General features: G+C 44.1%; 1 protein-coding gene across 7 annotated transcripts in view; it reads left to right on the top strand.

Annotated features, from left to right (window-relative positions):
• The window catches only part of SLC4A4 (solute carrier family 4 member 4), a 1,258,962-nt gene that overhangs the window by 802,692 nt on the left and 443,555 nt on the right, over nt 1–12,715 (top strand). For all 7 annotated transcript variants that reach the window (XM_069626273.1, XM_069626270.1, XM_069626272.1 and 4 more), the window contains exon 5: nt 2,261–2,421. In XM_069626273.1, the coding sequence (XP_069482374.1) occupies nt 2,261–2,421 (161 nt within the window). The remainder of the gene's footprint in view (nt 1–2,260; nt 2,422–12,715) is intronic.

The following is a 12,715-nucleotide window of genomic DNA, read 5'->3' as shown; positions in this document are numbered from 1 at the left end:
TCCATCATAGGAGTTGCCAGATTGTGGTGACCACAAGAAATGGGGCCAATTGCCCGTTTATCTAGCGAAATTCCCAGATGCTAGTTTGAGGACACTTTTTATGAGATTTAAATTTGACCTGATCTTGGCTAGGGAAATCCAAAACCTGCGTTCCTGTGCTGATTGCCCTGCTGCTTGCTGTAGGTTTTGTAAAACATTCACTGTAACTGAGTCGTTGAAACATCTGGTGGTGGACTGTCCGATGATTTTTGAGAAGAGGCCTCTTTTTATGGGTTAATATCTAGATTGTGGCAGAACTGTTTCGGCATCAATGTCATTCGGGTAGATCGGTCGCTTTGTCCATTAGAGTACTGAGGTTTCGTAGGCATTTGGGCCTTGTTGAATGGTAGTAGGGAACAATTTCAAACTGAAGTATTAATTAGAAATGTACAAGAGGATAAATGAAGTATACCTTTTTTATAATATTTGTAGACTTCATGTTGATATTTATGTAACGTATTTATATCGCAAGTCTCCATCTATCAAATCATTTAATATGTATTTTTTTAATATAGTTTTTATTTGGATATTATGTAGATGATGACGTGATACTTTAATTGCTTTGTATTACTTTTGTGACAAGTTTACTTTAAAACCGAAACACAAAATTGCACAAAAAAAAGAAATACATTTTCCGGATTATTCCACTTCTTTCCCTAATTATTCAGGAAAACGGGGAGACAACCCTGCTTGGATGTTGGCAGTGGCAGGAGACACTATCTAAACATTTCTTGAAATTCTCTTTGGAAGGACAGGGCCCTTTTGTTCTCTGGCTAGAGGACAAAGAGGAAGGCCTCCCATTTGACTGCCTCCCTCTCTTCGAATTGTTAGTAGACTTTTATCATGCACTGCACTGCAACCAGCAAGTACAAACTCGAGCTAAGCAGCACCCAGCCTCCCAATGACATAACTTTCCTGTTGGCGGGCTGACACTGAAATGCAGTTCTCTGTGTGCGCAAGCCTACGTTGTGCTCCCAATGGCATCTTCGGGCATCAAGAGGGCGGCCGGGCAACTTCATGGTATTCAGCCTTGCCAGATGTGTAATCATTCTTAGGCCAGTACCTCCTCCTTCCTCCGATCCAGGCCTTGATAAGACCCAAGTCAGGCTCAGAAGCGCTGCTCCCGTCATCTAGCAATATTTGCTGTTGTGCGTTCGACCCATTTCGAGATTAGTGACAAACCCTCTGAATTGCGGCCGACCTCATTTTCTGTTACCATCACTCTGTCCTGTGGATTATGCCACAGGTTTACAAGTGGTGACCTGGTTGTGTTTGTCCCCATTTTTGGAGGTTTAATAGTTTCCATGGGGATTTTTACCAGATTCACTGTGAGCGCTAATACCACAAGATAAATCCAACAATGTTTTGTAGTAAAGTGGAAGATTTTCCTTCAGCTTTTTGCTGCAGGTAAATCTTTCATCTTACCGCCAAACCCGTAATATGGTGGTGCGGTAGTGCAGTGGTAATATAGTTACTACCACTTACCCCCACTTTTTATTGCACTGCACTACTGTATGAGTCCCCCCCCCATGCATTGTACATTAGGAAAGAAGGTCTGTCAACAGAATGAGAAATAACCGGCAAGTACCATTGAAGGCCCAGAAGCAGAGGGTTGGGAATTGGATATGGAGTTTTGTTTAATGAAACAGGAGGTTTGGCAAGACTTAATTGTCTGCAGAATATGATGATGAAGTGAGAAATCAGAATATCATTATTTTCCGTCTTCTGAAATCATGCCACCGCCCCTTTAAGAACTCGCCCCATTAGCATGACATGTAAATGTCTCTGTGCCGCCAACAGGCCACCAACTGTGGGCCAACTCGCGAATGAGTGGTCAGGAATGAGCATGTGCCCAATCTTTGAATAGTAATGGGGTAGGCCAGCACGCAATGCACTGCAATGCCCCCACATCCCGCTCCCCCCATGCGCTCTGGCAGCTATGCTTCATGTCTATCATACTGCATCCCATGTGTGAAAGCCTTCTCAGCACATGTGCACTGTACAGCCTTGTATGTATAAAAGGAATTTCCAATCTCACTGCCTTCTAGTGTCTTGCAGGATTTCATGACAGGAAAGGGTTTATGGTTGAAGGTGAATCTGAAAGACTGAATTACTTCAGCCTCCCTCCCTGTGACAATGCTGCGTAGCCTTACTCAGGATCTTTGGGGCAAACTATAGATATTCCTGCCCCCTGCAATAATTCCCTCTTTTCTTTTGCCAGGTGGATCAAGTTTGAGGAGAAGGTGGAGCAGGGTGGCGAGAGATGGAGCAAGCCTCATGTTGCGACATTGTCACTGCACAGCTTGTTTGAACTCCGGACATGCATCGAAAAGGGGACGATCCTGCTTGATCTGGAGGCCACGTCACTTCCTCAGATAGTAGGTGTGTGGTGATGCCTTTTTTATTTTTTGTGGTTCTCCGGAAACAGACACACATGCTTTCGTTTAAAGAAAGGCTTGACGCTGCGTTAGCCCTGTTTCAAATTCACAAATAAATGCAGGGTTTTACACTATGTTATGGATTGCAGTGTTGGGACAATGCTTAAGCTTTCGAAGTCTCGTCGATTTTTTCATTAAATGGTGCAAGATCATTTCCCACTACACCCTTTAATTAAAAAATCTACAAGACTTTGACAGCTTATGCATTGTTCCAGCTCTGAGTAATATGGTCTTATACATTGGGCGCAAAGGGATACCGGGGACCGTTAAGGACATCAGTGCTGGTAATCCCTTTGTGCCCTATTCCGAGGTCCCTTAGCGAGTCCCTTCCTTAACACCTGGTTTTACCAGGCGTTATGGACGGGGCCTGTTAAGGGACTTCAGAGCTAATTTAGCGCCTTCCCCATTCCCATTGAGCCCTATGGGGGCTGACATGGGAATGGGGAATGGCTTTTTCAATGGGGACTTACCGGTCCCGCAAAGGTCAGACTAGACCGGTAAGTCCCCATTGAACGAGGGCGGACTAGGTACCGGTATTGGAGGTAGTCATGGCGCTAAAAGCGCCATGACTACCTCCAACCTCGTAATGAGTCCCAATGTATTAACCTCTGTCATTGTCAGAGAGAAAGAACTTATTTCGGAAGATGTTGGTAAGCATTCTGTAGAAAAAGCCCATAGCCCCCGCCTTGCATAATGTGCCTCCGGATCAGAGGTTTACAAAATCCGGTGTTGAACATAGGCTTGTTCTAATTCACCATCATCTTCTTCAATCTAGGCAAATGGTCATATGTCCAGCTATGTGCAGCTTGAGCAGCATGGAGAATTGCTTCATGGCTGTGTTTATCACTAGTATACAAGTTAAACATTAATAATCATTTTATGAAACTCATTCCACCCACAGTAATGATTGATCTATCGGTCAGGAAGCTAACGTCAACACTTGTTTACCGAGCAGTATTTCCCAAGAAAGATGTGTCATTTTTTTTTTTTATATCTCAGCAGTTTGTGCTCAACCTTTGGTTCCAAAGTGTATCCATCCTCGGTTGTAACTCCTTGGTAGCGTGTCGTAGCTAACAAGGCAGTGCAATTAATTGGGCAGCTCACTGGCAGATTCCAGCAATCCCCAGGGCAGAAACATCATTGTGTAATATATCACATTGTCTAGGGCGATGCACACTTCCAGTGTTTTCTGGCCTATTTTGCCCACCATTGTGTGTGAGAGCCTGCGGTGTCAGCAGTCCACACCGTGGTATCACACCATGATAGGATGGGGGCACAATGAAACATATATGTTCTTAAGTTTCCTTAGTCTTATTTCTCAGGACCATAACACTCCCCTCTTCCATGCGCAGCCCACGATAGCTTGCTTGATTTTGGGCAATGCCTCTTCATATTCGCTGTTCCACTCCTCGTTTAATGCAGAATTACCAAATGCAAGTGTAATACAAATTACAAATGTTCAACGCCATACTTTCTTTAGAGTGGATCTTCAAATTAAAACAAAAAAGCCTCTCCTTCTTGTCCCAACCCGAAATATGATTTCGTGCTCTTGCCCTGCCACTCAGTATGTTTCAGAAAACAATATTCCAACAGAAAATGTTATATTTTTCTGCTGTCACTTAATCTCTTAAGTATCACTTATTCCCACTTAAATGCCAATACACCCTTTCGGATACATGTTAATACATCTAGAATGGTGCTATCATGCTGTTCCAATCTGTGTTCACATAGGCCGGGGACAAATGTATTGTTATTTTCTTTTCAAACATATCTGTAGTCCCCAAATGTGCTGGAAAACAGTCAATAAGCAACGAGAAATATTACTGAAAATCGGGTGAGGTTTTATCTGTAAAGGTCTTGCACATTTATTAAAAAGAAAATGTTGTCTCTGAATATGATATGTTTTAATGACAAGACTTATTTCCTTCTAGAACTATCTAGTTGCTGTGAAATGGGCCCAGAAAAAGGAAGTGACATTAGACGAGGACACACTGTATCTTACTTTCATGTTTGTTTTTTTGCCCAGGAATGTCCTATTAGTGCGAGGCGATGAAATTTAACTCATTAATACCACCATCCATCTTCCCTCACTCCAAGTAGAAAGAGGTCTTCGCTGAACTATTTAGTTTAATGTGATCTGCGTGGACATTCTTTCATTTTGATCCCAGCATCATCTATCAGTGACGGTCAGTCATCTTCCTTTGAATGGCCTTTCATGAAAGGAAGGCCTGTCATGGAGTCTAGTCGAGTTCACAGAGGATGCAACTCATAGATCTAGGCCAGGAAGATTTATTTCAGACTATGGACAATCTTTGGCAACTCAAAAGGTGTCAGAAAAGCAAAACAAGGCTCCTTGCATTGAAAGGTTCTTCCTGAAGCCTTTTCAGGTCTCTCCCTGGTGTCACTCAAAGACTTTATTGGACAAGTTATTCTAACGACAGAGGTCCTGGTTGCTGGGGAGCCTCTTCTGACAGGCTATGGCTTGAGTAACATCCCTAACTTGCTCCAAGAAGGTATGTTGAAGTTCAAGGGCTATTTGAAGCAGGTTCCACAACATCTCCCAGAGATGAGATTGGCCACCCAGGTGGGGTCTCTAGGCACCTACTGAGGCACTGGCTCACCTCACGGGCATCTGAACCTGCAACCACCCAGGCCTGTCTTAATCGCCCTCCTGAGATGCTGTTCATTGATGCCTATTGGCCCCTTGCAACACCTGACCTCTTGCCCTGGAACTGGCTGCACACTCACCTCGTTAATGTTCCGCAACATGCTAATTTCTCCTCCCACTTTTCCCCAACAACAAATAGGCTTCTATTGTCATACTCTTTGCCTGTTCCTTTCCCTACATCTCCAAGGGATGTCTCACCCTTCTTCTATCTGCTTCCCTCATCTCTCCCAGTACCATTCTTTCCTCCTTCCAACTCTGCTTTTCTCTGTCCAGATGGTTTAACTCTCCCTCACTCCACTTCAACTTCTCCAACCTCTATTGCACTCTTCGACCCTCCTTGACCTTCTCCACCTGCAACATCTCTGGCTCTCGCCCTCCTCCTTGGTCTTTACCCATGCCACCAGAACCTTCTACTCCCTAAGCACCTCCATTTTTTCACCTTCAACTCCTCTGGCATCTCCCCCTCCTTTTTCTGCATGTTCAACTCCTTGTTCCCCTCAGCCTTCTTCTGCTTTTCAACTATTTCTGCACCACCACCTCCACCCGCACCATCAAAGCCAACTGCACCCCCCGAGCCTCCAACTCATTCTGAACCTCCATCTCCTATTATACCTTCAATTCCTTCTCTCGCTGCGGACTGCTCCTCTTCTTCAAATGGCCACATGCCTACTCTCTCTCTTTCCGTTTTTTATGAGCCTTTCCCCACCCCATTTGCTCAAGACACACATGTTAAGCATATTTCTGGGCTGAGATTGATGACTGGAGTAAAGGTAAGTGAACCCAAACAATTCGTTCACTTCTTGGAAGCTACAGTAAAACCATTAACTTCAACCAGCATGTCCTCCAAAACTTCAAAGTACCCCACTCTGTGAGTTGCTGAAGGAGAAAGTGGCACATTCTTAAATGTTTCACCATCACATGAACAAAGCTCGACAGTTTCAGCAGACTGACATTCTAGAAAGTTGCTTCTGGCCAGTATGGCGTCCAAGGGGTGCGCCATGGATACTTTTGGCGATTTAATAGGTTCCCACTCCGGTTCTGTGAAAAGGTCATCACTAGAAATGAAAAGCGTTTTACGCGGTCCTGTTTTGCCCCATTCACGGTAAAATAAGAGTGAGTTCTTTTGGCTCCCACTGCTAATATTTGAGTATTTAGTACTAATATTTTAGATTTAAAAACATTGAGCGATAAGTGACCACGCCTCATATTTGTTAATCAATATATGTCTGTAGCGCTTTGGGAGTGTGCACACTCTGGCTGCGTCGTCAGCGTGACTTCCCAGGCACAAGTTGCCCATCTACCAAGCGGTCCTTCTAAAGCGGCCGTACCTTGCCACGCTCTAATAAAACGAGTGTATTCCTCATTAGGACCGTAGCGAACTCTTGACACTGTACCTTCGTGTAAATCTGCATATGTAAGTCTGTTAAAAACCTCCCTTAATAATGAACTTTCGATCACGTGAAAGACTGATGAAAGGTCCATGAAGGCCGTGCAGGGTGTTGACAAATAAATAAAAACGTGTTTGGCAACTATCAGGTATACAAACGGAGCTTGTTCTTTTGTTCCAGTACCTGGTCTGAAGCCGCCTTGAGAGTCAGCCAAAATATTTTCTGCGACTTCCCGGTCTGACATTTTTCGATATTAGACACCCAAATAACTTACTGGCATGGTCTAGTAGTGAAATCATCCTGTACAATATCAGGGTCACATGTTCCCACTTTTTAAATAGGGGAACACTCACATTTGTTCCAGGTATTTGGTGTCCAACCAGGACCCCAAATTCCTTTAAAGACCCTCACAAAGAATGGTGCCCATAGGCCTGCATTCGACTTCAATACACCTGTGCTTATTCTTGCATCCTGCCAGGAATTTTGTTAGCGGTTTGAAAGTCACCCAAGCAACTTCAACAGTAGTGAATTTAATTTGAAAACTCGGCAGAGGTGCAAGATCGATTTGTTCATGTGGGAGGATCTACCAAGTAATTCTACTACTGATTTATATTCCATGGAGGAGTGTTGTACCCATTCTGAGGGGATCAGACCGGTATCATTTGGCCGGTAATTGACCGTAGAATGGCCCCTGACTTTTAATCAACAAAATGTTGTATTATCTCTTCTCATCACAGCATCCTCCATTATGCCCCTCTGTCAAGTGGCCAATCCAGTTCACTCAGTTTACAAATGTCTTTAAACTTTAACTACCTATGCGAAATTTCCTCTCAATTTCTTGTCCCCATGTTGAGGGGAGAAGAGCTTGTTTCGATTTCCTTCATTCATTACCAAACCAGCTCAGGCCTTTGAATGTACTTTTTTTTTTTTAGCCTCGGTGTGGGGACTCGAAATAATTGACCTTTCTAGGCAGTAAATAAGGAATACAAATATAAAATAAATTAGAAATGAGTGTTCATATGCAGGCATAGTATTATTTGGGATCTAGAAGTACACACATTTCTGCCCACGTTTTTTCTTTATATGGAGCAGTCCCTCTTCAAGTTTCAACCAATATTATTCATCCCGTCATCATTAGGCTTTCCTCAATGTGATGATCCCCTGCCATCCCGCCCCCATGCTCTGTAGGAGTAACATGAGGATCCTCCGTATACTGCTCCCCCCAGGTTCCGCATTACGTAACTAGTGATGGGGCCCCGTGGCTTGGGCTGCCCTCACACGCACCACAGGGGCCAGACAGGGGATAGTGTCACAGGCCAGATCTGTGATTTTACGCTTTTATTTGTCGGCAGAAATGTGAAGCAATCTGAATGCGTCTTGGTCCCTCACACAGACAATCCTGTTTTCATTTTCTCATTCTTCCCAATTCTTCAATTCTATATAACTTTTCTTGTCATCCTTGCACATGGGATTCACATTACAGGGCTGTGCTTCCATTTTAATATTCATCAAAGTAAACCAATTCTCCTATTCCGGAATGAATCAACATGAAGAGACCCTGATCATTTTTATTTGGTTAATTGAGCATGATCTGCAAGTTCACCCATTGTGAGAAGATAACAAGGGCCTATATGAAGCAGTAGCCTCTTTTGAGGGAACACTGCTTACTGCTACCTAACCCACTGTAGCCCACTGTTCCTCAGTTTTATAATTAAGTCAATCTGCACAGACCATCACTTGCAGATTTCCTCTGGTACCTTTAGTAAGACTAGTTTTGCATGTTTACCCAAAGGTCTTTTTTGCCCCCTTTTTTGGTCCCAGTGTTTATAGGGTCATGGATATGACCCTGTGAGGGGGTTGTAGGGACATCTCTCAACCTGTGGTAGGAAGGCTATCAGGGTAGCATGGGGGAGGGGGGATTGAGAGAGATGCCAGTCCCTAGATCCTGAGAGTGCTTGAAGATGAGCAGGGCTATTGGTATCGCTGTCCCGATCTGCCTCTGTCCTGGCCATTTCTGTTTTCTTTCTTTTTCAGAACATCTCAAGACCTGTGAAAACCTAACCCTTGTGAAGCTGGACTGGATTTGCTGAGCCGAGCCATAGAACAAGAGCAAGTAGTAGGAGACGGGGACCACAAACCCCAGAATGCAGATGGGTGCTACCTTGAAAACCCACCCTGGAGAAAGAGGAATGAAGCTGTGACCAAAATTTGAATCAATTGAATGTTACATTCCCAAAAGGAATCAGACACCCAACCTACCAAACCCAGACGACCATAGCGGAATGGGGGGATATCAGCAAAATGTACTAACATTTTGAGAGAATCACAGGAACAGCTATCAGCCTCAGCACATTGCTGCCTGCACAAGAATAGAGATTGAAAATGCGGCTGGAAAGAAGCCTTCTTAAAGACTCCCAGGCAAAGTCCGGGACCCCTCAGGATTAGCTCAGCTAGCAATTAGCTTAGGGGAACAGCTGATGTAAATGACCGTTAAAGGGTTTAGACATAGAGAACAGAGTTCCAAACATCCAGCAGGTGAAGAAGGGGATGAAAGGTGTTTGGCTGAGGTCGTGAGCAGAGACCAAGAGACCAGCGAGGAAGGTTTACCATGTTGAAAGAGCGGTGGAGTACACTGTTGGAGTATAAAGTGAAGGCAAGGTATTTGGTCTGAGAGGGTGGCACCTGTTGAGTTGTTTGTTTGTGAGGGAGCTAAGGATTGACTAGAGAAGGATAGAGAGAAGGGAGGGGAATTAAAAGCAGTGAGACAGAGTTTTTGTGTGTGTGTGCGTGCGTGCGTGTGCGCGCGCTCGCGCATGTGTGTGTGTATGTATGAAAGCTAGAAAGAAGTGAGAGTTAGGAGGGTGGCAGAGAGTAGCTACAGGTGCAAGGATGGTTGTGAGGAGTGTTGGGAAGACTAGGAGGAAGGTGGGAAGCAGAGAGAGAGAAAGAGAGGCAAGAACAGGGAACAGAGTGTGGAACGAGAGCTAGAGAGAGAGATGGAGAGAGAGAAGTAAAACCAGCAAATGGAACATAGGGAGAGGGGAGGGTGGAGGTAGCAGAAGTAGAAGAGACCAGTAATATCAGTGGAAGGAGAGTGTGGAGAGAGAGACAGAGTGAGAAGGAGGGAGGAGGATGCGTGAGAGAGCGAGAAGACGGGAGAGTGAGGAGAATCTGTGGAGTTAACCATTGAAAGGAAAGAGACAGAACAAACAGGATGTGTTATAGGGCCCTTAGTATGTCCCTGAGGGAGAACATTATATAAGGCCACAGCCTTAAGACCCCCCATTAGGGTAAGGGCTAGATCCAGACAGTAGGGTTCACTTGGCAATAGTCTACTGGTATTTTGAGGACCATTGTGGGGTAATAGGGACGTCTGGGCTAGGGAGGTTAGAGCCAATGTGGAGGTAAGCTGTGGAGGCCACCCCAAATCTGGGAAACCCAAGTGATCTGCATATACCTATTTCTTTCTAATACAAAGTTGAAATGAGTAATGTTCATGAAATTCCTGGTGCAAAGCGTGACAAGTGGTGTGATTGTGGGATTGTTTAGGCCACGACATAGAGACCACCCACACGGGGAAACCAGAGGTACATCCATCTGCTAGGAAAAGATGAATGGCCATTCGGAAGCAGGGAAGTACTGGGTCATAGCAGCTGCTGAAGCCATTGACAGGGATGTGTGGGAATTGGAACTGGGGTTGGAGCTTCCCAGTTTAGAGACTCTGTCTGACAAGACAGTCGACTCCTTGAATTTAGCAGGATGAGAGGGAACCCTGGCAGGGAATGCAAAACCCAATCTGGTGGAAGCTATTAGGGAGGCCTGGTAACACCCAATCGGACTAGAGAAAGCCCAACCCAGGTGGGGCAGACTACAAGCAATCCCTGGCACACCTGCCTTACATCAGTTGAGAGATGCTTGGTGACAAGCAGGAAGAAGAGGTAGCAGTGCCCTTTGAGCCACCCAGCGAACAAGATAGGACCCTGAGCCCCAGCAGCCATTAAAGACCTACTAAGAACATTGCTGGAGGGGCAGCTAACAGTTAACCTCCAACACCCCAAGACACTGACTGCCCTGTAGGGTGCGCTGGTGGAGACACAGGGGCACCCAGTTGTACCACCAACGATGCTTCAAAAACTGGGGAATGGAGAGAACACTGCAGCCTTCTTTGTAAACTTGGAGAGGTCTGGCTGAGAAGGCGATGTGTCGAGTTGCTACTAAAGAATTTAGACAGGCCATGATTATAGCAAAGAATAATTTTAATAATTAAAACATTTTAAATGCACAATCTAGTTCTAAAGAACTTTTAAAAATATTAAAAGATTTAGAAAAACCATGTAGAGAAAATACAGACACCATCGAAAAAAATGATGATTGGTGCAATACGATCCAGAATGCCATGATGGAAAAAATTGATACAATAAAAAAAAGGATTGAAACTAAAAAGGAAATCTGTCTGACTAAAGAGACTAGCCATAAAGAGGGGGCCATACGACAGATTAAAAACACAGAACTTCAGTTCAGTTTGAAGCCAGTTACTGAAGCTGAACTAGTGAAAATCATTGCTGCACTTAAGCCCAGGGAATGTATGTCCAGCTATGGTTATAATGGAATGTACACCACAATTGATTGGTGTACTCTGCAAATGTATAAATACCTCTTTTTTAGAAAACCACATCCCAGATAATCTCAAAGAGGCTTGGATTACTGCTCTAATTAAAAAACCAGGTCTATGTCCCAAGACAGCACTAAATTACTGACCCAACATAAACACACAGTTTTTGCTCATGATCCTTGATCGGATCCTACTGAGTTCAGAACATGATAAATAAATGGCTGTGGCTGAAGACATGTTAATACTGGAGCCGTTCATTGACTCTTTGCCCCCATATCTGCAGAAGGTGGTGTACCAACTCCACACACCCACATTAGAAAAAGCCATTCAAATGGCTAATGCCTACCAGCGAACTATGTATTTACAACTGTGTTCTGGCTGTAAGCAAGTCTATGACAGGCTGTGGGAATAGCTAATTAATTACTTGATGTAAATGAGAGTTTAACCAAGGGCATCTCTATAATTCCCCCCCCCCCCCCCCCCGCCTTCCCATCTCAAAATTTCCATAATTTGTTGACCTCTCTGCTTTTATTGAAAGGGTACCAGAAAGGCAAGTTGAGCCTAATTCTGAAGACTTAAAATAATTGCTGTTTTTAAATTAAATGTGAATTATGTGCTCCAGAATCTTTTCAGTAAGTCTCACAAATCTGCCCGACAGTTTATTTCTTGAATCTCTTATTTTTTTCCTATAGTTTTGCTTTGGCCTTTTCACAATTCACTTCTGTCCCAAAGGGTGCACACTGAAACTGATTAAACGAGTGGGACAACACTATGCCCCCTAATTACATTTTGTCTCACTAACATGTGCAACCGCATATGTGACCTTGTTTAAACTTAATGAATTGTGAAGATTTATAGGAGTCAACGCCAATGGCAGTTGCTTAAAAATATATTTATGAGCAAGAGGTTGTGGCCTAGAACCTAGTATCTACAATTAAATATGAATAATTGATCTGGAGGAAACTACCCAATGTATGCTCCCGCATTTCCTCTCCCTGCTTCTCACGCATCCACCTTGTACTGCACTGTTCTCTACCACTCTATGCGCCCATCTGCACAGCTGTGGGTCTGTTCTAGTGGACAGTGGGGAAGGAATGATGATAGTAGCGTTAATAGCAGCAGGGGAGCGTAGCTTACTGTCAATCATCCACTGTCCTTCAGTGGGCGAGGGTCGGATGCATGCCATACTCCATGTCCGCTCCTGCCACTGCTGGGTCTTTTCTGTCTAAGAAAGCTGACCCAATGTTTCAGTAACAAGGAAAACCTACAACATTAATATCACAGGATTAATTAAATATTATTTCAATACCTTTGTATTCTGCACCGTGCTATTATTAACTTTATTTTTTTTATTCCTTTACTTCCTACTGGCCCATATTCTGCTTTTAAATAACATCATTATTGGAGTGTGTGAAGTGCATCATTCACCACTAAGGTGGTCTCCTGATGCTGTAACCAGGATTGTGGTGGAATAGCATAGTGCTTAAGGCTCATGGGAAGGAAATGTGGTCAGAAATATTTTTGACCCATAGTTGCGGTGGTTCCAGTGTCTTCAGGAAAGTGCTCCAAA

The sequence above is a fragment of the Ambystoma mexicanum genome, chromosome 6p, assembly GCF_040938575.1.
Source record: "Ambystoma mexicanum isolate Mex_15411 chromosome 6p, UKY_AmexF1_1, whole genome shotgun sequence".
In the NCBI taxonomy this organism is placed as follows: domain Eukaryota; kingdom Metazoa; phylum Chordata; class Amphibia; order Caudata; family Ambystomatidae; genus Ambystoma; species Ambystoma mexicanum.
This window is presented reverse-complemented; position numbering and strand designations above follow the sequence as displayed.